This window comes from Enoplosus armatus, chromosome 4 (assembly GCF_043641665.1).
Source record: "Enoplosus armatus isolate fEnoArm2 chromosome 4, fEnoArm2.hap1, whole genome shotgun sequence".
In the NCBI taxonomy this organism is placed as follows: domain Eukaryota; kingdom Metazoa; phylum Chordata; class Actinopteri; order Centrarchiformes; family Enoplosidae; genus Enoplosus; species Enoplosus armatus.
In genome coordinates, this window is record NC_092183.1 from 20,772,026 (window position 1) to 20,794,381 (window position 22,356).

A 22,356-nucleotide genomic window follows, 5' to 3' on the forward strand; every position below is an offset into this window, starting at 1 on the left:
GAAATGACGATGTTGCACCTTAAGTTAACATGCAGAAACCAAAGAGGGGAATATGAGGCTATCGCCGTGAAACTGCCTCCCAGGCGCATTCCCTCCTCCCACCCAGTTTCCCTCTCACTGAATGAGTAACAGCAGCTGTCTAGCATTGCTCACTAGTGGACTGCACCTGGTAGGTTTCGCGTGTGGAGAATGTTATCCTTCACTCAGTGTGGTAGAATATTATGATCAGGCACAGCTGGTCTGGTCTGTGCAATGCCTCAAATTACTCACAATCAAAGTGCCATTGAACTGGACGCAGTGCCACCTCAGTTCCTGAAGTTGAGCACTTTCCAAATGGAAAAACTGTTGTTGTGACATGTTGTTTGATGATATTGGCCCATGCAGAACCCATGCAGATCCTGCAAGTAGCCAATTAGCCTCATGATTTTTTCCTAATCTTTAATGCCCTCCCACTTTCATATTTGGCTTGCAGTTGTAAGGGTGCAGTCGTCAAAGGGAGAGAGGGGGTTGGGTCTGCTGGCCTAGGGGTTAATGGGGTCTGAAGGTCAGACTGATTCTGCGTCTGTCACTCTGTGGAGCTCAAAAGGGCCACTTGATTTATCTGTCCCTCCAGGAATTTATGATACTGCTTGTAATAATTAAATTCAACAAATCAGACAAAGTTAAATTGGAGTCTTGCTTCTCATTTTCATCAAAGTTCTCATAATTGCCACCCTCTCCAAACATAAAATCCAATTGCTGCTAACGTTGGTGAAATAAAATCAATCCATGACATCCTCAACAAGCCAACATGATTATAACCAACGATTGAGTTTTTTTCTTCCGGAAGTTGTCTTGTATACCTGTAGCGCAGCAAGGCTGGTTTAATTCTTTCCTTCACATGTTAACTGTGATTTTCATACCTCTGCAAGTTGAAAATATGTTGCAATAAAAAGCACTTTAATGATAGGATAACTTGCTTAAAACAAGTTGAGATGTCATTGAAACAGTAGAGAACATATGGATGTGGATTCCATGCTCTAATTTAATTTTAGTGCTGAATGTACTTTGAGTAAAGAAATGAAACCTTTTGAGAGTTTGTTGCATATTATGATTATGTAAAGAACACCAGCTGCTCTAAAACATTTAAATAGTATTTATTCTCTTACAGGAAATGTATATGTTATGGTTATCTGTGAGTTCTGTAAACAATTTTTTTTCTTGTGGCCTTAGGGTTTTCAATTTAGACTACCACTGTTCCATCTGCCTTTTGTGTGCTTCCCAGCCCTGCTGCCAAGCTGCTGTTACAGTATAATTTTGTGATAGATTTACATCTCTGATACCTGATGACTTTTACTTCTTAGCTGCTTCATTTACGTTTGGCTTTCATTGCTAAAACCAAGAAAATAATTGATCAATATAATAAGACTTCTTTAGACAAATGGACCAACAAAATACTTTCAGCATTAATACTTGCAGCCCTTATTGTGTCGACTTGGAAGACCATTATTTAAGAGCCTCATATAATATCCCTTTGTTTGCTTGCTATTGTTTTGAGTCTTATTAGAAATTAATTAAAGGTTAATGTCATTTATTATTCACAAGGCTTTCTATTTTGACGTCCCTGGCAATGAAATGGAGTTGCTATTGAAACCAGTCACCCATATTTAAACATACTAAAAGAGAGGCAGACAGCGGATTAGCAGAGATTAGAAGTGGCTCTGTGGTAAGTTATTCACTTGACTCTGTTATGCACCACAGATGACAGGACATTACTCTTGTTTGCGTGGAGGCTCCAGCTGTGGGGAACGTTATATTTATCTCTCTGATTAGCCAAATGTTTCTACTAGGAATTTGTGTTACAGCATAGTTTGTTTTTCACATTCTGGAGAGCACGTTGGTGAGGGCAGCCAGGGGCACACACCTCAGGGTTGATGATCTTACAATGGAAATACGAGTGACATGTAGCAGTGAAAGGTATGAAGGTCTAAGTGGAGTGTAATTACAGGTTACGGTGTGCTTCTGTGGGAGGATTGAGCTCCTGTCTTGACATGTGCACTGGATCCATGACAGTGCAGTTTGGAACAAATTAGTCCCCTGAGTGCATCAAAACATCAATCTGCTGGTGTGACGTCAAGTCTGTGTTATGTTATTTTGGGGTATTTTCCCCACTAAAGCTTTCTGTCCATAATTCAAAACCTTGTGTATCAAATCTAGTTGGGATGTTTTGTTTGGTATGTTGTCTGTGTAAATAACACCAGCATGTATGGGCATTAGTGTTTGGCATTACGCACATGTACACTGTACACACACACACACACACATACTTGAACCCTCTCATGCATAAATGGAAGCTCTGTGAGGCTGCTGTCATGAGGGGCAAACAGAGGCACTCGGGTTGCATGCTGCCATACAGAAGAACATTTCAAAGCTCTTGAATAATTAAGTAGCAGTGAGGAAGTAGGTCAGCCCAGCAGACAAGTGCACTCCTCAGTTTTATTTCCTGCTCCTCAGCATGTAGAGCTGAATGTCAGGTGGGCTTTAAGAACAGAGCCAACAGAGAATGAAGAGGCATTTGTAAGTTGAGACCGCATACATCAGAGTGATGCTGTCACATTGTGTCCTGTTGAGCTGAGTGGTGTTTGGTGCAGTGCCATCCAAGAGGATCTGTAGAGAGTCATTCTGGGCATCAATAATTGACAAATAATCATTCACAGCAATCATTCAACCTCAATCAATCTTTGATTATTCGTCATTTGTGTCAGTTTTTTTGTGTAATGTCTTGGGGGTAATCAATTTAGGGTAATTTAAAATGAAACTGCATGTACAAGAGATGGTTTGATTCAAGTTGTTAATCAGGCGTGGCTTTTTGACATTATTTGACATTTTCGGTTCAGGGCCAGTATGATGCATGGTTTTCGGCACAGGACACCAAGGTGATGCTTTTTGACACTTTGAGTATGAATGGACTTTTCTACAAAGTATGCCAAACTTCTCAACATGCATCAGTGTGTAACGTCTGAATATTAACAGCCATAAAATAACTTTGGCGTAAATAAGTGTAAAATTGCACATCTCGCAAACTGATTGTTCAGGACATGATTTAAGTTTGGAAGATATGTGCTTGAGGTTTGCCTGGTCAGATGTAAGTCAGTGAAGTAAGATGAATGTTTAATGGAGCATATTGAATCAGTGCTGGAGGCATTTGACAGTACATACAGCTGACAAGTTATTTTCTCTCACACGCACAGAACATACATTCATCTGGCTGTTGCAAATTGTAATTGAAGACATGGGGCGATTTGATAAGTTGGCCTATGTCGGTGTTGTGTCACAGGGCTCTAGAAAGGGTTCAAGTAGGCATCAGAGTAGATATCGCAGAGTCATATCTGTCATTTATCATGACGCACACACACAGACGACTGTGTATATGTTGGGCTGCATATGTTTTAATAGACAATTTAAATCTGCAATAATAAATAGAAGGAAGTTGTCCAATTCTATATGCGATGTCGGTTACAACTTTTCATCGAACATTTACTCAGCCATCTAAACAAAAGTCGGGAGTCAAGAACAAGTACTGTGTGAAGTGCAGTGTGTGTGAAGGGCCCAGTTCTACACCGGCCAGCAGGGAGGGGGAGGGGAGAGCCTTATGTAATTTCACACAGTGTCGCTGAGGCGGCTGGCAGCAGGGGAACAGGCAGGAAATCCAATAGCTGCTCTGCTGTCCAGCATGGATACAGCTGGACGATCACATCTGGAGGTACAGGCCAGCCAATCACTGGCCCCGTTCATCTCTCTCCTCCTCCTCTCTTCCCTGTCAGACACACACTCTACAGACTGTGTTGAGACATTGCTAATGATCGATATAATCTGCAAAATAGAAATACGGCCAACATTTTATTTGTTTTTAAATCTGCACTTTTTTTCTTTTGATTGTTTTTAGGGGTATAATGATACACAAAATTCACACTTCCTTTTGGCATTGTCATTTGGTGTATTTTTGTTGCTGTGGGGAAATAAAAAATTGTTGTTTTATTTAAAACACCTGACCTGCAGTTATAAGAAATATTTTTACGTGCTCCATCCAGTTACCCAGTTACACTCCCGTCCAGCACAACTGCAGAGCAGCCGCCCCACACTAAACGATTTAATGCCTTTGTCCATCATCTGGAATGAAAAGAAATAATAAAGCATGCGCCCTGGTCGTAGCTCGGGTATTAAATCCAAGTTATAAAATCACTAGCATTCAGCACCATCTCTACTTGTTATTTGAATCACGACCTAAAGTGGCAACAACCATGTGCTCTATGGGATGGGCTAGCAAAGGGCTAGCGACTAATGCTACAATACTGGCTAAAAGGCTTTATTTTTGTATCTGGCTCACTGTTGTGATACTGAAAACCTTGAGTGTCACATCTGTTAACGAAGGATGAATCCTTTCAAATTCCCCATTTTCAACATTTTTGCTAAATGTCTCGAGGCTTAATTGAGTTCTATAACGGCCTTTTCCTGGTTTGGAAGGAAGAAGCTCTACAGTTTTGGGTGGCAGCCTAATTGATGCTCACATCTTTTAGCTACAACCTAAAAATGAGATCTGAGCAGAATAGGCGTTCTAATGTTCTGTATATCTATCACATCAGAAACAAATTAGCAGGCATACCTTTGACACCGCACTTTGCAGTTATTTGAATTTTATAATATGGAATCTCTTTAGTGTAATAGAAATCATATGGTAGGTATTAGACAAAAGTTCAAACAATGTTTTTATATTTCATTGCACAAAACAAACAAAAAAAATTGTTTTACAGTCTGATTCTGAACCAGATTCCTTTTCAATGCACGCTGTAAATGTACCTTTGAAGCTAAATGATCAAGCCAGTGCTTGTATTTTATTTATCCCCGTTTGGTCAGTATTAAGTGATTGTTCTATACATTAGTCTATGCATAATTGTTTGAAAATGTTGTGTACATTTGTTGTCTTCTGCTGATAACAATTTAACAGCATCATGTCAGGCGACGTTAAAGCTAAGGATAATCTGCATTGAGGTTGTATGTGCTGCATTTTAACATTGTTTACATCTCAATGCCACTTCCATTTTCAGTTTCACAATCTCTTCTATTGTTTTTCACTCCTCGTGTGCAGCTGCAGGTGTTTCTTTGCTACTGATCATACTGCCGCTGACATGATGGGAAGTGTGCCGTTCAGTCAGATCCAAAATGAAAGGTGTGACAGGCTGTGGTTTGGAGAGATGATTGTACCTCTTTCCGTCAGACAAATTATAACCGTGCCAAAGTTGACTGGGCGTTCACACTTTTCTCACATTGTCTTCAAGTGCTGCCTGTGTGTTGTGACCGCTGATTTCCTGTCTGAAAGTTGAGCAGATGTATAGCAACATCAGCTGTTGGGATAGTCATTGTATTTGCTAGCAGTGCACTAGCCGCCTGCCTGCACTATATATCAGGTTGGCACACAGGCAATGATTATATCACCTGCTGCCTTTTCAAGCCTCTCTCTGTCACCCAACGTTTGATTTCACCTCCCGGTTAGTAACTCTATTTTCTTGCTTGCCCATTTGCCCAGTACTGGTTGGAGGACCTTACTATTTTGAATTAAAACATTTTTGAGTTTGCTTTGGCATTAAATTTGTGTTCATCTTGTCTGAGGTTAAATGTGTACCCACTATAAAGTATCTTACATTGGCCTCTGCACTACATTGATGTTCTGTTGTCTTTTTTAATGTTAGTCTGACGGTGTCTACCTGGATAAGGGCATCCCGCCTTGTCAGCATTGTCTTTGATGTTGCTGCTTGGCAGAAGGTGTTTGGGTTTGGTAAATGCTGCGGTTGTCCAACCGTTGATTTAAAGGTGTTTGATATAACCTTCCCATTATGTTTACTGGCTATTGTACTGCCACTTTCTCATCTTTACTTTGCTTTGTTTGGATTAGTTTAACTCTTTGTCAACACAAAGGGCAAAAGGAATTAAGATACAAGAGTTTAAAGAGTGAGGTTTTATTGCACAGAAAACAGTCATGAAATCAGTAAGAGGCTTTGCATGGTACCCGGGGTAATCGCAGTGTTAACTCGATCGATTGTTTTGAAAAAACACAAACTGGGTGGGGTCACTTGGAAAAGGCTTGGCCTATGTGTTTCTGCTGTGTCTGTTTTGAGGAACTGTGGTTACCCCACAGATTGGCCTTGATTCTGCAACTTGACCTTAAAAAACCTCTTGGGGCCTCAATACTGAAGCTTCAGTGGATTAATTGCAAAAGCTTTGTTTCTATGTAAAAATTTGGGTGGATGGGGAGGGAGCTGAAGGGTGGCAATAGAGCAACCAACAACTGCAAGTGAGTGTTGAAGCCAATGCTGAAGTTCCTTAAGATTTAGTTGTAATGACTAATACCTAGTGTCACTTTTTCGATGTATCTCATAATGTGAACTGGACCACCCATGCTGCAAGTAAAGATAAGTCATTTGAAGATCATTCAGAATGTATAGTGTATGTGAGCAGTTCAGTATCAAGGTTGAGGGTGAGCGAGTGAAAGGGTAAGCGAGAGAGAGCCTCCTTGTCCAGGGCCCTTCGGTAATGAGGCTCCAGGGAGATAAATCCTTATGAGACCTGACAGGGTGCCACATTCCTAGGCCGAGAGTCCTAGCAGCCCCCCTCCTCTGCCTACCTCCTCTAGGGCACTGCTTTATAGACTTCTGATGTTGTTCCCAGACCAAGCCTTATGCCCATTACAGTCCACTCATCTGACTATTCACAACAGCTCCATGCATTTGAATGGAGCCATCATCTCCTTTGGCTGTCATGATAATTGCAGAAGTCCTTGCTGACATCGCAATACCCTAATGTGTTTTTTTTCCTGTTTTAAAAATACTGGCATAATATTTTTATGGGTATATTATTAACAGCACATTATTGCTGTTGCAGTGATGGGCCGATCACGCCCTTGGTTCTATCATGGTCCAAGCCATGCTATCAAGGCTCTTATCAAAAATATGTTACGAGCTGTTGAATCCCTTGTACTCTCTTTAAGAGCTGGCTGTCAAGGTACCAAGGCAGACTAGACAGAGATTTGATTAATTGTTTGTCAGTAGAATTATACTGTTGTTTGAAGTTGGCTTCCCGCTCTCTGTGGCAGGCTGGAAGCTGTCTGTGTGCTCTGTGCTAGTATTCCTAATAGTATTTTATATATCCTAAAATGGAGAGGGAGGGTGGGTGGGGGGTAAGAGGATGAAATATTGGCTTGCATCGCTGAAGGCTGAGGCCCACTCTACTCTGTGTAGAAGACGAAAGTATAGAGAGGGGAGGAGGAGGAAAGCACGCTAGAGTGAGAGAGTGAGGTGACCGAGTTCATTCGCAGTGTTGGCAGTGAGCCAACGACTTGCCTGTGGGTGTCTGTAGCAGTGCCAGTGCATGTGTTTAGCCTTTCGTCTGGAAGGCCCCATTCGCCTCAGAGTTTATGTCAAAGCTCTCTCATTGTGTTGGCCCTCTCATCTTGATTCAGGTTTTTTGTCCTCTGCAGATCTTGTGACTGCCTCAGACTTGTTTTCGTCCTTCTCAGGGGAATCTCTCTGGACTGGACCGTCATCAAAGGGAGGCTTCCAAGGAGGATGGCTTATCTCACCCCCTCTTTGTCTCGCTGGCCTCTTTTTCTGCACTTTTGTTGCGCTTATTTGCATGCTATGTCAGTATCATGAGTTTTCCTCATCTAGCGTTTCACCAGCAGTGAGGTCTGTTTATCCAGGTCTGTCGGACCAGAAGATGTGCACCAGTGTCTTGGAAATATTTGAAGCCACAGTTTAGACTACTCGACACAAAGGCAAAGTCTCTTGTTGGTGTGAGAATTTCAGCCGTGTTTTCCTATCTCGTGGCCTCTCTGAGCCTACGTTTACAGAGCTCCTCTGTTCCTTAAAGCCAGAGCCGTGTTCAGCCTTTCATAATGGCGCCCTTTGCACAACTGAAATCAAGTGACACTTTGTGTTTGTGACAGTCGAGCAGGAAGGAAGGGTAGATAATGCCCCTCTTTGTACTGCAAAAGAGTCAAAACTAGAGTCAGACAATGGAGACTGGCACACTGGCACTCTGCTATAGATTATACTATGCCAGTGATGTAGGCACCTTGTGGTGTTATCTGGTCTCAGATTCATAGTGCTATAAAAAGTGCTTGTTTACTGCTGGATGCAGAGGTCATTACTCAAACCCACTACGAGGAAGTATGGCCACCAGTGGAGGTAGCTGACCTGTCATTAGTGCTACTGAGCTAATATTACACAGTGTATACACCACCATTGGCAATGACTTCGACCAAGTGTTATGTTTTTTTTTAGTTTTCTATTAAAATTGTTACATTTAGGTGTAAAATAATTATTGAAAACGTTGTTGCATTTTCCCACCAATAACATTGTTCATTGTGTCTCCCAAAAAGTGACGCTAGTTTTCTGTCACCACAAAGAAGAATGCACATCTCATGGACAAGGTGCATGTGACAGCACAGACATTTATATTAAAACAACCACAGTTTGTAGTGTCTAATACACTATGTAATTAAAAAATATTGCCAAATGCCAAAGAACAGGAGATACAAGCAGAAATTTGCACCATTATGAGATCCTAGCTGTCAACAAATCATACTAGTCTGGATTGAGAGATGGTATCATGAATCATCATGAGGCCACTACACATGATCTAATAATAATATAGTCTTACATAGCATCTAGGACAGGTCTTTTATTTGGATTGTGTGTTATAATCAAAATAGTCACCTAAATTATTATTATTTGGATTGCAACAAGATCAATAAAGTTTTTCAGTGAATATCCTATTAATTATAATTATTTAGGACTGTATTTAATAAATACATTTTCTCAACATTGTTATGGCTATTAACTAATTATGGTTATCTATATATTCTTTATCAAAACAATTACATTCAGTGTCATCTAGAAATATAATGCAGGTTGTCCCAGTGGCATTGCCTTTCCCATTCAGTGAATAAAATTGCAGTGCACCTACAGCACTTTGCTATCTTGTTAAGATTTCGATCAGTGCCATGTTGAGAGCCCATATTTCTGCCACCGTGCCTCTTGTGTGCCTCGCACAATGCAGAAACATGAGCTACAAGAGAGAGGCGTCATTAGTTAGAGGCCCATAGAAATGGCAGGAGTCTAATTTCTTTGTTGGCAGGAGTCACAGGGACGCATGTCATGAGTACTAGTCCACCCACTACTACTATCGCAGGCTTTTAAGAGTTTCTCACACTGGTGCATTAACAAGCTGACCAGAGCTGAGTGTTGACTTTTGTGGAACAGTACATTTTTGTTGAACTAGACTTTTAAAATTCTTCAAATCTATTCCCATTGATGGTTTGAAGCTATTTTCATAGGTCCATCATGTTCCTCTTCTACATTGTCTCCAATTTTATGTTTTGTTGATGTGTGCTGTAATAGGATTATGGCCCTTTCCTCTTTATTTTCCCTCTTTACCTCTGTGCAGAATAAACATCTCTTCCCTTAGGGGGTATGTGGATGTGTGCCTGGTTTTACTTATATCATCAGTCTTGGTCAATATACGACACAGTCTTTGTAGATGAGGCCACTCAAGTTTGCGTAATGTCATCTGGAGTTAAAATCTAGTACCTGACTCTCAAGGCCTACATCTCTTTCTGTCATTGAGTTATTTGTGTTGCCTCTAAAGTCCCATTAAACTCGGAGTATTTTTGGTTTACAGGCTAGCTGCTTGACTTGGCTGGTCTCTGTCTGTGAGTCCTCAGTGTGAGGACAGTGGGCCATTCAGTAAGCAGCGAAGGAAGGATTCAGTCTAGCAGGTGCAGGGACTCCTTTACTAGCAGCAATGGAGGGGGGAGCAGCTGTGGTAGGGAGGTGATGACATTCTGATATCCGGAGCAGACTGAGACACACACTTTCATCTCTAGCTACTTGAGAGGTGCTAGCCAGAAAACAAAAAAAAAACATTTCTGAGCAACAGTTACGCATATTGCATAATGTTTTATGCATTGTTCTTTGCAGGTATGAAGGTGTCCAAGGCAATTCCACTGAGGTTGCTCAACTACAAAAAATGTCTCATGGCTCATGTTTTTCTTCTTCTCTACAGGTTGCTGGCTAAGAGAAGCAGCCGATAATGCACGGCATCTGCTCTGGAGCCACACCTACTACCTGCTTGTAGAGGAAGCGGCCGTGCCAGCATGTCCTCTCATCCCCAGTCTGTGCCGCCGGGCCGGAGGACTGTGGACACCCGGCACCTGCCAAACCCTGCCACTCTGCCACTGCAGCTGCAACGGGCACACACGGTAAGGGGCCTGACACACAATGCGTTAATGTGTTGTTGTTTTTTTTTGTTAAAACCCTTTTGAAAGTTGTAGCTCTGGCTGTGCCTGCTTGGTGGATATTTAGTAAACAGGGCATTACTCCGAACCACTGGAGAGGGCCTGACCCCAGGGGCACCCACTGGTGTTTTTCCTACAGAAACATTCCCAGGTTACATTGTTGTGCACACAGAACTGTTCCCTCATTAGATGTTTGAGTTGAAAGTTCATGTTGTCATGGTGGACTCACATTGAGGCCTTCCCCATTATTTCCACCCACATCTCCTAATTATCAAGATTATGTTCTTCTACGTATCAGAGACAGAGCTGTCTGTGCTTCAAAGAAGAGGCCTCTAGCTGATGTAGAAGTTCATTCAGTAACCTCCAGTGTTGGCAAGGCTTTTTTTTGTTCTTGCATGGCGGGAAAATCCAAGGCTTACCCCCCCAGGGTTCCCACAGCTGCACCTGTAGTTAATCCTACCACTCCCTCATCATCACATTCAGGAGAAGATGAGGGTTGATGGGCTGTGTCCCACAATCCCTGATTGGCAGAGGCACAAGTTTACAGTAGCTGCATGGGTTACCCCTACTCGTGTGAGAAAGAAATGGCAGAAGAGGAAGAAACAAGAGCTGGATATTACAGAAGAAAAGAGGCAGGGAATGGGAATGTTAAAATGTTTTTATTATTTTGGGGGTCTATGCATCATTCTCAAGGAGAGGGGATAAATGCAGAATATCTTGTTCCACGCTGACACTTGTTGTTTGTGTTTCAGGAAGTGGGACTGGTTGACTACCACCCTCATCATGCCAGGGACTACAGCTCCCACCTGGCCCAGCCGCATCGCCGTCGGCCTTCCTTACTTTCAGAGTTTCAGCCTGGGAATGAGAGGTAGGTGCACTGTGCTCATGAGGTCAGCTTGTTTAGATTCCTTGTGCATTTCATCACTCATTTCATTGTTTGTACATTACCTGCTGTAGTGGGTGCTGTTTGTTGTATCATGTATTAGTGCAGTATTATTTACAGTACAAATATAGCATCAGGGTAGGTAAAAGAAAAACAACTACATGAAAATATTCCATCCTAATATAATAGCTATATCTTTAATTGAAAAATTGTCATCAATCTTTTCAGTTCAACATCCTCCTCTGCTGATTTGGTTACGTAATTTATTTTGTTCACTGCCAGCAAATGTAAGAGTTGTATACCATTCACATGAGAGTGGTAGTGCTGCCGCTTTTTATGTATTTGTCCTTGTTGAGTCTTTGACGACTGAGGGACAAAGCATGCTCAGTGGAAGCGTCATGCAGGCTGCATTTTTATGCAGTATTATTCTACTAAAGCCTCTGCCTGTTAACCCTCCCCCACTGTAATCCTTATGTAATTGGCATCCGCAAGCCGTTCCTCTGTAATGTTGTGTTAAACGGCTCTGCGGGGCAATGGAGCTTGCAGAGCTTTGCCATCTTCAATAGACCAACAGTAAGTCAGGCAAAGCATTGTATGTATAGTACTTTCTCTCTGGAGACTCAGGTCTTGTACCTACCAAAGTTGTTTATTATTTATACAGCCATGCTTTTTTGAGGATGCGTCTTGATGAGTACTTGAATGAATAATTTATGCGCATGCCATGAATTTTGCATGATGCATAGAGGATAAGTCACAAGAATATTTATCTCTCCTCAGTTGATTGTCATGGCAGATTTTGCATATTAAAACATGCAAGAAATACAAAATTGAATTTTGAAGAGGTTGATTTTACTACAAATCAACTGGCGGATATTTGTTACATGTACAGTACATTGTGTGTTTAGTGGGGGCTGTCTTTTCAAAATATGTCAAACAATTTGTGTAGCTATGGAACACACTAGAGTTATAACAGCAGACGGCAGATGGTAGAATGACTTTAGCAGTGTGTGACTGTTAGGTGTCTTCAAGTATCAATCAGATGGGATTAATTTCAATGTAAAGCACAGAGCTGCGCGTTGGACGTGTTTAACGGTTAGCATAGCCTAGCCCACAATGCGGGAACACTGGGTCATGGCCTGAGACAGAAATAAACACCACACTGTTCAACTGCTACCCACCAGCTCCCCCTAATTTGCTGACAGCCTTCATTCAGTCACTGGTTCTTTGGCAGTCACTCTCAGTATACATGATGCTCAGACAGATGTCTGGTGTAACTTCTGCAGTGAACCAGTGAGGTTCTTTTTCAGTAGATAGAAAATAAGCATCATATCAAAAGGATAGACTAGCAGTTAGCCCACGTTTCTTTGTGGATGGTGTGAAATAAACCGCTGGTCTTGCTGGCAGGCGTCTGTGGGTGGGGAGTCTTTGAGTTGAATATATCAGGCCTTCAGCGTTCCTTTAGAGGGCTTAAAATCCAGTCTGAATCCCTCATTCTACGTTCTCATTCAGAGTCTGAATAGTGTAATTCTGGCCTTGGCAATCCTTCAATCTATTCTCCTCTCAGATGTGTGCTCATCTTTTCATAAGTCTCAGTAATTCTACACACCCTGTCTCCATTTGTAACAAGTTCAGGGTTGTTCACATTCTGACTGAGAATGTAAGCACTAACATGGCCTTTAGAAACTGCGCTTTCCTTTTAAGGATGGCACTATCTCTTTCTCAGTGTGATAGATATATGTAGCCTTCTTCTTTTCTTAACTCACAACAAGGTGAAAATGTGCTGTTTAGTTAATGCTTCAAATTTCCCCTAATTACAGGTCAGAAAATCACAACAGTATAATCATTGCTGAGCCACTGTGCTAGTTGTTTGTTTCATCCTCCTCTTTACTCCAGGCAATATCTCACTCACTCCGCCTCTTCCCATCTGTCTGAGATCACCCAGGCTACTTGAGAAAGGGAGAGAATACATTTTATAGCAAGCATAACAAGACAGAGAAACCACTTAACAGGGTTGCTTTTCTGGCCAGAAAAGAGAGGAGAGTGAAAACAAATCTGGTGCAATAACGCAAAGATTAGTTTGTACAATAGCTGTGATTATTCTTGTCATTTATCTGTGAACTTTGATTAATGTAGTTAAGTAGGTATCAAAGTAATATCCTGAGGCTTCTGTTCAGACCTTTAATATGTGGAGGTGTGCATAGTTACATCAGTGTCTTTTCAAATATTTGTACAAATGGACCAAAATAGGTGTGCCCATACTGTCCTTAATTATTATGTCATTTTATTAATGTTTTTTTTAAATTAATTAATGAATTTATTGCCATTTATTTACAATGTGTCATTCTGTAGTGTGTTTACTGACATTGTAAACATAGAAAGATTATAAAAAAAACAACAAAATGCAACCGTTTTTTCTGATAAGGAATTTAGAGCATCAGGAAAATGGATTGCTTTTCCCAGCAAAGTTGACCTTCCAGAAAATAGCCTTCATTTATCCAGTATCTAGCTTTTAGCAGTTGAATCCCGGTCTCCTGTTGTTTTGGCCTTTGAGTAATGTGGTTTTTGCTCAGCAATATGAACAGAAAAGTTGAGGGCTTGAGCACATTTTGCGGGAAGTTTTTGGACTCCACCCATTGTCCCTCCTCTCCTGTGTACTTTCTCAGTTTCATTCATCCCAGCTGTGGTGCAGTTAGCCTGGCTTCTCTCTCTGCTAGTCGTCCCTGCGCCGTGCACAGCTGTGGAGCCTCTCCACTGGGGAGCAGCGAAGAGATTGGCAGCCGCACAAACGCCATAGTGCTTTCACAATAACAGGCGGCTATCTGCACACAGGATCTCTGTTCTTGTCGTAATGGGGCTCAAACCACTAAGAAAGTAATGGAGCTGTTGTGGGGTGTTGTGTTGTGTTGCTCCGTCTCTCTCACGCGCCCCCTGCGCCCCCCCCCCCCCCCCTCTCATCCTCCAGACAAATCCTCCCCAGGGATCAGATTATTCTGCACGCTCACAAGAGGGAGAAAGAAAGAGGGGGAGAGAGAGAGGGGAAGACTAGGGGGGTTGGGCTAGAGCTTGATGATGTGATTATGTAAGTGCCAACCCTCTATGGAGATGAGGAAGTGTGCGACTGAATGAGTGAGAAAAATGTGTTCGGGGGGGAGTAGTCACACACCATCTGGTTATTAATTTTGGCCCCCTATTTTTCGAGGTATTATTTAGGCAATCGCACAGATAAACGTCCCCAATGAATTTCTTTCCTCAGCACCCCATGACGCCTTTTAACATGCAGATTTAACCCCGCATATTACATAAGTGACATGACATATCTCTCCTGTATTAATCTCTGGTCTAGTCTGAGGATGGTCTCGATCGTTACAACACCCCACCAGCACCCTCAAGACAGAGGCAGGCTCCATGCTCTTTGGCAGATAGAGAAACCACACACTAGGCCATTATGGGCCTGTACCAGCAATTATGGTTGTGTTTTCCCTCTTCTCTTCAGAAGCCACTTCCATTTTGACACTGGCAGCAAAGTCACTGACATTCTGGCATCTGCCTTCAGGGCAGTCTTGAGAAAACCGTTCCCTCAGAAAGAACAGAGAGCCATTTACAAGTGGGCTAATAAAATTTCCCAGATCTGAGTGGCTAGTGCAGTTAACATTCGGAAGCTGTCGTTTGACTATTTGACTACACACCAAGGGTCTGTTTCACTGGTGCCCCCCCCCCCCACACACACACACACACAAAGTACTAACGAATTAATGAATGTGATGAACACGTGCAGAATGTGGTTTATACTAGCACCACACAGAGCAGATCTTGACCAGATCACATTACAGTATGGTGCTTCCCCCTCCTCTGGTGTCATTGTTAGCATTCCAGGCCATCCAGATCAGTTCTAGTTTTGGGGTTCAGTATAGGGATTGCCATAGCTCCTACTGCAAGTCTATACAAAGAACTTTTTTGGCTTTGTGTGTGTGTGGCCATTGACTGCCTAGCAATGCCTGCAGAACCCCCACACAAGAGCGGCTCGACCATATGCTGCTATATTTAAAACCATTAGATGGTAATGTTACAGTGAGTCACCATTTCCAATTTTCTTGCCTCCCTTTCTTTCCACTACTGAGTGACCTATTGCATGTTCCCATTTTGCAGAAAAAAAGGTCTTTAGTGATTACTTTTGTGATGATTCTGTTTGAACCAAATCAAGCCAGCTGGCATTTGTGTGTGCCTTGAACACAACAGTAAAGATTTAGGTCAGTCTGATCTAAGGCTGTAACTGTCATCTTGTGCTTTTGTACAAATGTGTCTTTGTGTGGTTAAATGTAGCCTGTATAAATGGGATTTAAACCATCGTGTTTAAACAGAACCAGCACCTAGCCTCTCGCTCAGAAGATCAATATTGTCTCAATGTTACTGATGTCTTCACATGTCAGATTATTTAACCCGGGATATCGGTTTGACGTGACACATCATTTAATTGTTTATTTTGTGTCTTTTGTCCATCGATTTGATTGATTATGTCTCATTCTGTTTGCTCCAGCCTTTACTTGCTTTGCAAGCGTGTGTTGTACTATTAAGGCCTGGTCTAGTATTTCAGACAAAAGATCATAACAATCAAACTGTCAAGCTTCACACATGACCCTTATCTTCCATTAGTTCTTCCTTGGGACTAGTTCATCCCTCCTACATTATCAGATTTGGCTCATCTTTCATCAGTTTAATTTGTACTTCATCTGTCTCCGCTGTACCTGAGCTCTGCTGCGCTCTCAGCTGAACGCCAGCATATACTGTCCTTCCATGCCAACTTTGGTCTGTCAACATGCCTACGGTTAGCATGTTAACGCGCATGTTCTTGGGGTGTCCCAATGTGAATGAAGTGGTGTTAGTTGAAAAGTCATCAAAGTCATTAGAGTTTGTCCTCTGTCTCCCACAAATGTCTATTTGAAATGTCAAACCAATATATCAAGGAAAATACTGGTCAAGTATTTCTACCATGTGATTTTCTTTCATCAGCTAGAAAGTCACAACTGAGTTGTTATCACAAGCCCTATATTATAATTTCTGCCTGTAGCTTATTGTGCATCTAAGTTTTTCAGTAGTTTTACATACTTTTCTCTAAACTGCTGTATTTGTATTTTTTCTGTTTCAGAGGGCAAGAGCAGCATATCCGCTATGAGCACATCTACCTGCCAGAGCCCAGCAGCCAATCAGAGATGGACTATGCGGAGATCAAACGGCCTCGTTTAGAAATGGGACCAGAGTCTCTGATGAGGCCTTCGTCCCACCGGCCACCAATGCCTCTGGGAGGGGCTGAGGATATGGCAAAGGTCAGCAGTCGCTAAAAATACAGTGTATGATATTGATTGTTTGGAGCAAATATTATACCAAGATGGCCAACAAGCAAATGACAAATAATCAGTTCTTGACTTGGTTATGAATAGCAGCTCATAATAGAGGGCTTTTCACAGTGTTTTTGAATTAATAATTAAGTGTCAGTAATGTGCCAGTATTTTTGGGAAATCACTGTTGGTGCCATCAGGAGTTACACATTTACAATTAGATTTTGAGAAATTATCATTCATAATGTATATATATTGTGACCCCCTTTTTTTTCTCTCTCAAATGTTCCAAAACCTTTTTGTTAATCCTGCCAGCATCCTTCAGAGCCACAAAGGATGTTATTAGACATACCACACCAGAAGTTGTAGAAGGAGACTCTGCATTGTAGGAGCTGGAGCTCTGTGAGCAGCAGTGGGAAGCTAAGGGAGCTGTGAAACAGCAATTAATAAATAATGGAGTTGACCTAGATTTCAAAAGACTGAGGATGAAACTGTGTGAACTGCACATCAAAACGACTTGCTTGCTGTGTAGAGCTGCTGATGGGGAGGTGTTCCTGACATTACACAGAATGCTTCAAACTGCCAGGGGAGGCAGACAGCCAAGGAATGGTAAATAGATACACCAATAACGGAGGGTACAGGAAAAGAAAATAACATTGACTCTTACGCTAGCAGGGAAATATTCAGGAATGCCATCCATTCCCCTCGGAGCACTGAGAGCTATAAACCTATTATATAAGTCATGTCAGACGCAATCACTGCATGGAACAAGTGCACTAAATGATAGTGCGTATAGAGGGAGAGATGCAACTGAAAACAAGGCAAAGGGCAAGTGTAGGGAGGCACAGATGAAGGGAAAAAGGGAAAGGGAGGAGTAAGATATAAAGACCAACAAGAAAACAGGGAGTAGGCCAGCAGTGTCAGACAAAGCTGACACTTGTATCATGGCTCACACGGACAATAAATCAGAGAAGGACAAACGCAACATTTTGTCACTGTACACCATTGTGCCATCATCCTGATTTGTGTGCAAAAAAGGGAATAAGTTAAAAGATCCGATCAGAATGAGTGACTGTGAGAGGTGTGCCCTTCTTTACACGGATGCTCCCATAAATTCTTACCTATGGCTTAAAGAGTGAGCAGTGCAATTGGTGATTTATACTGTTGCGGACATCCACGCCTGACAAAGCTGGCTACCCTTTTTGGACCAAAACAGTGACAGTCAAACCCCTGTCTGAATGGGTTTATGCAAGTTAGCTGACCCTCCTTCGTAACAAGAGCCAGACCACTAAATAGGCTGGGCTGACATAGTCAGTATTAGCTTGTCGCAGATAAGCTAAGAAGGTATTGGTATATAGGGCTTCCTCCTTAAAGTCTAGACTCCAGTCAACTAGCATTTTGTCAGTTAAATCGCTGCACTTTTTTTTTTAAATAGCCGCATCATTGTACACAGAGCAGTGCAGGAGCAACAGCAGGGAAGGCTGTAAGCTTTACAGGCTGTGTCTGGTCTCAAAATGACAGAACCACAAAACTAGCTGTAATGGAAGCGCATCACCAGACGGCGCGAGGCAGGGCCTCCCAGCTCCGGTACTGACTGTCACGGAAGTCAGCTAAACTACTTGCTCCTACTACTACAAGATGCTCCGCAAACTTTTGCTTTCTCTGACTGTTTTGAAATTTTATCTTGAGTAAAACATGAGACTAATGTAGGCAAATACAGGAGTTTTCTGTGGTGTGGCTGCTCTGCAGGCGTGCTGAACTGACACCAACTGGGAATAATATATATTTCTCACGTTTTATAGGCAAGGTATATTGAAGTAAAGACTATGTTAAATGTGTTTATACAAACCAAATATATCTATAGATAAGAAAAAGCATGAACCAATGAAGTACCCAACAAATTAATATACCGGAGATGGTTATTTTGTCACACGCATGGCTATACTTATCACCGGACCCACTTGATTTCTCTCATTTACTCTTGCTTAAAAGTATTCGGTCCGATTACTTGAGTAGATGCAGCCCAGCATTTAAGACACCCGCTGAACAGCAGTAGTCCAGATTCAACTCATTTGCAAGACAATGATATAGAATTGAGGCGTTCACAGTCAGTCTTTGGCTGAAGGAACAAAACATGAAAAGGGTAGTAAACATAAGTCGGCAGAAGCTGTTGGTGACATTTCAAGTTCACAGCAAGGCCGTCCACACAACTTACATCTGTATGTTTCTTGCATTTTAAAGATTTTCATTTCATAGTTTTAAATCTCAACCTTGTTTAGACCATAGACCCGATGAGACCAGTTTCAGTCACTGTACTTCATATTGCAGTTTCATTTTCTTTGGTTTCAATTATTTCACTTTTATAACGAGGCTCATCTTTGAAACATAAGGAAATCTTGCCCCAGTCACCGCAGTTTCAGTAGCTTTGTGCACCTGCTGTTGTGTTGTTCTTGATGTCCAAACGAGGTGGACTATTGTGAACTTTGCATATTGTAGCATGAAAACAGGATGTCTATGGCTTTTTCAGGTGTTGTCTGGAATGCATAAACTTAGGCCAGACTACTATGGCTACGTGACTCAGTCACACAGGCTGGTGCTCACGAAACAGAACACATTTACACAGACACACAACACCCAGAGGTAATTTTAACAAAAAAACCTGATGCATGTAAACCCGGAGACATCATGCACTGGAATGTTCTAAATGCGACCGGGGTCATTGAGGGCATATAAGCTGTAAGCTGTGCTGGGCCAAGGGCTTAGCTATGGCCCTGTGACCTTTTCACACTATGTCACAGGTGTAGTAGCTGTTGATGTGCTGCTGTAATGTTGACAAGAACAGAGGACGGTGTAGGGCACAAGACCAGAGGGACAGCTTAACAGACAAAGCGAACACAGACTACCTTTGACTTGATAATGTTGTCATACCATCAAATACCTCATGGTTAACCGCATTTTACTGTCCTTGAGTTCTTAGCAGAACAAGGTGGCAACAGGAAAATTTCACAAATGTCATTACGAATAGACAACTGCTGTGATGTGTTGCCCCCCCCCTCCTAAAACCACTGCACTCCATTTTTTTTTTCTTCTCAAGATTATGTTCTGAATCTCTCTGAAATCTGTGTGATTGTGATGACCATGCACACATGTTTTGTAACGATAACTGGCTCTACATCACCATGATTGTGTCCCCTGAGAGGCATGCTTAGCTGCAACACAAGTCAGGGGGGTAGTGGTGTTATTTGCCCTCAAGGATGTGCAGGTTAGTTTATTTGTACCTGTGGGTAGATTTGGTTTGCAGTAGAAGACCAGGCATCCATCTCGACACACATTTTACAAACAAAACAGACAATAGACAAACATGATTAGTACTCACCCATGTTGTTTTAGACAAATTCAAGCCATCCCATTTTTTTGTATTTATTGTATGGTGAATTTATGTGACTAACTGGCTTTGGCAAACTCGGGCTTCTTCATCTAGGACAGCCCCTCAACATCCTCTGGCACTGACATTTTCAATCACAGCAGGTCTACGGGGCTATAATGCAGCCTGCCTAGTCCAGATTAGCCCACTTACATAACCTTCATTTCAGACGTTTAAAAATAACGCAGAACAAAACCCAAGCTGGATCACACACGCAATCATTTATGGAGGCTAGAAGTCTAGAATGCTCACATACATGCAGAAAGTGGGAACACACATACTGATCAGGAAAAGATAGATCCTGCCCCTGCAGAGCAAGTGGGCTCTCTCCTACCATTTGCGTGTGTTGTTGTTACATAAACGGGCACATGTAACAGCAACTCCATTTCCACTCTGTGCATGTGAACAGATTACTGAGAATTGGCTTAAAGCATGATCTACCAGACTTTGAAAAAAGCATTAATATGTGCTGGGCTTTTTGAAGGCAGCACACTCGAGGGTGTATGTGGATCAGAACACAAGACCCCTAATCAAACTGTCGTGGACACGTCAGATGGCTTGACATTGAGACAGGCTAAAGTTAAAATCATATTTGCGTGTGGAGTACAGCAATCAGTTTGCAAAGAAAATGTCTTGCATGGGGTGTAAGAGCAGATGATCATGCAGGGTACTGGTAACTGTTCTGTTGGTGACCTTTTCAAAAGGTTGTCTGGTCTAATGAATTCCAGTTTGAAATGAAACACTACAACATTAGGTGATGGACACATCATTCATTGTTCCAACTGCGCTGGCGTAATGGCTGGGGAGCATTTAACACACACGTTACCATTGTAATAGACTAGATTCGTGGTCATGTCCAAGAAGAAGTTGGTAAGTTTCAACAAGCACAGGATGAATCAGGGGGACATTCAGGTGACATGAAGTTAATGAGCTGGTCATCTCAATTAGAGCTTAAACGAACCTTGGGACGTTGTGTGAAGCACTGGTGTCTGCATGCTCTGCTTTACACTGTGAGGCTGCAAGTTCCCCGTCAGTGCCAATAGGTGTGGTAGCTGTTATTTAGACCGGGGATTTTCCAACACGGTACTGAAGAGGGGTTTATATTATCAGTGTATATGCTGACATGGGAGTACTGTACTTGGATGATCAGTGGTTTGATTAATTGCTTCTCTCTACTCTCTCATCAGTGTGGCCGCTCAGTTGATGAGCCGTGCTGTCTATTGTTTGACTGACAGGCGCACACCATTTCCATTTTTTTTCTGCCAGAAGACATGCCTAATATATACCTCCTGAATTTGATCTACACATATGTTGTACTTCCCTTCAGATATCGCCCCCTACATCTTAAAAACAGAGCATTTCACATTTCAAACAAAGTCTCTTAAACAGAGCCAGCTGCCAGTGCTCTTATGCAGAATCCTGGCGAGGGAGGCTGTGACCTCATATTCATTAGTGTGGTCTAGTGACATTGAGACACTACACTGGCTGTCATTACCCAGAGGACTTAATTACTGCCGTGTGTTACCTTCCCAAAGGACACAGAGACCGTGTTTGGATGATGTCTTGTAGAGTAACCTACAGACCTTGCAATCAGAGGAAGACAGGGATGCTTTCAACGGGAGAGGGCAAGTTCATTCCTCTGAGATGGTTAAGCCATATCTGTGCATGTCCTCATGCTCTGCTGTATGTCAGTTACTTACACTGACCTGCCGACTGTAATCAGTTTTATCCAAACACCGTATATACTTCGTTTCACCACATGAAATTCCCTTTTGAAATAATCGTCCTTGTCCTCATTCTTCCCCCTCCCTCCAGATTTTAATTAAGTTCATTTCACGTTTGACTTTTGAGCGTAAAATTGAAAAGACTGAGAACCGTAATATTATACACATCTTTTACATCTAACCATGTCACCTTTTCTCTCTGTTGTGCTTGTGTAGGATCGTGGAAGTGCCATGGGGAAGCTGGAGCCAATCTCCCCTGTGAGCCCGGTCCATATGGACCCTGACTTGGATCTGGTGCCGGCTCGCTTCTCCAAGGAGGAGCTAATCCAGAACATGGACCGCGTGGACAGGGAGATCACCATGGTGGAGCAGCAGATCTGCAAGCTTCGCAAGAAACAGGTCTGCACACCTATAGATCTGGTCATAACTTTTTGTTTTGGCTTGCTTTGGAATTTAATTATATTTCTTTCGAAGATTTAACTTGTTGATTGTTGTAGCACCACCAAAGAACTCGGTGGATGTGTTCCCAGTGGGAACATATCAAACTAGCTACTGAAAATACGACAAACAATAAGCTGCACCCAATTGTGTTTACATTCTTTCATTCACTTTGTGATAAGAAAGTGGCCACCCCAACAAGGATGGGTTTTGCAGTGGATGTT

The 22,356-nt window shown here is 42.2% G+C and overlaps 1 protein-coding gene across 1 annotated transcript in view; it reads left to right on the plus strand.

Moving 5' to 3' along the window:
- Positions 1 to 22,356, plus strand: part of ncor2 (nuclear receptor corepressor 2) — a 79,032-nt gene that overhangs the window by 5,434 nt on the left and 51,242 nt on the right. Inside the window, 4 exon segments of the mRNA XM_070903858.1 lie at positions 10,099 to 10,294; positions 11,083 to 11,202; positions 16,367 to 16,534; positions 21,911 to 22,093. Of these exon segments, the coding sequence (XP_070759959.1) occupies positions 10,190 to 10,294; positions 11,083 to 11,202; positions 16,367 to 16,534; positions 21,911 to 22,093 (576 nt within the window). The 5' untranslated portion in view covers positions 10,099 to 10,189.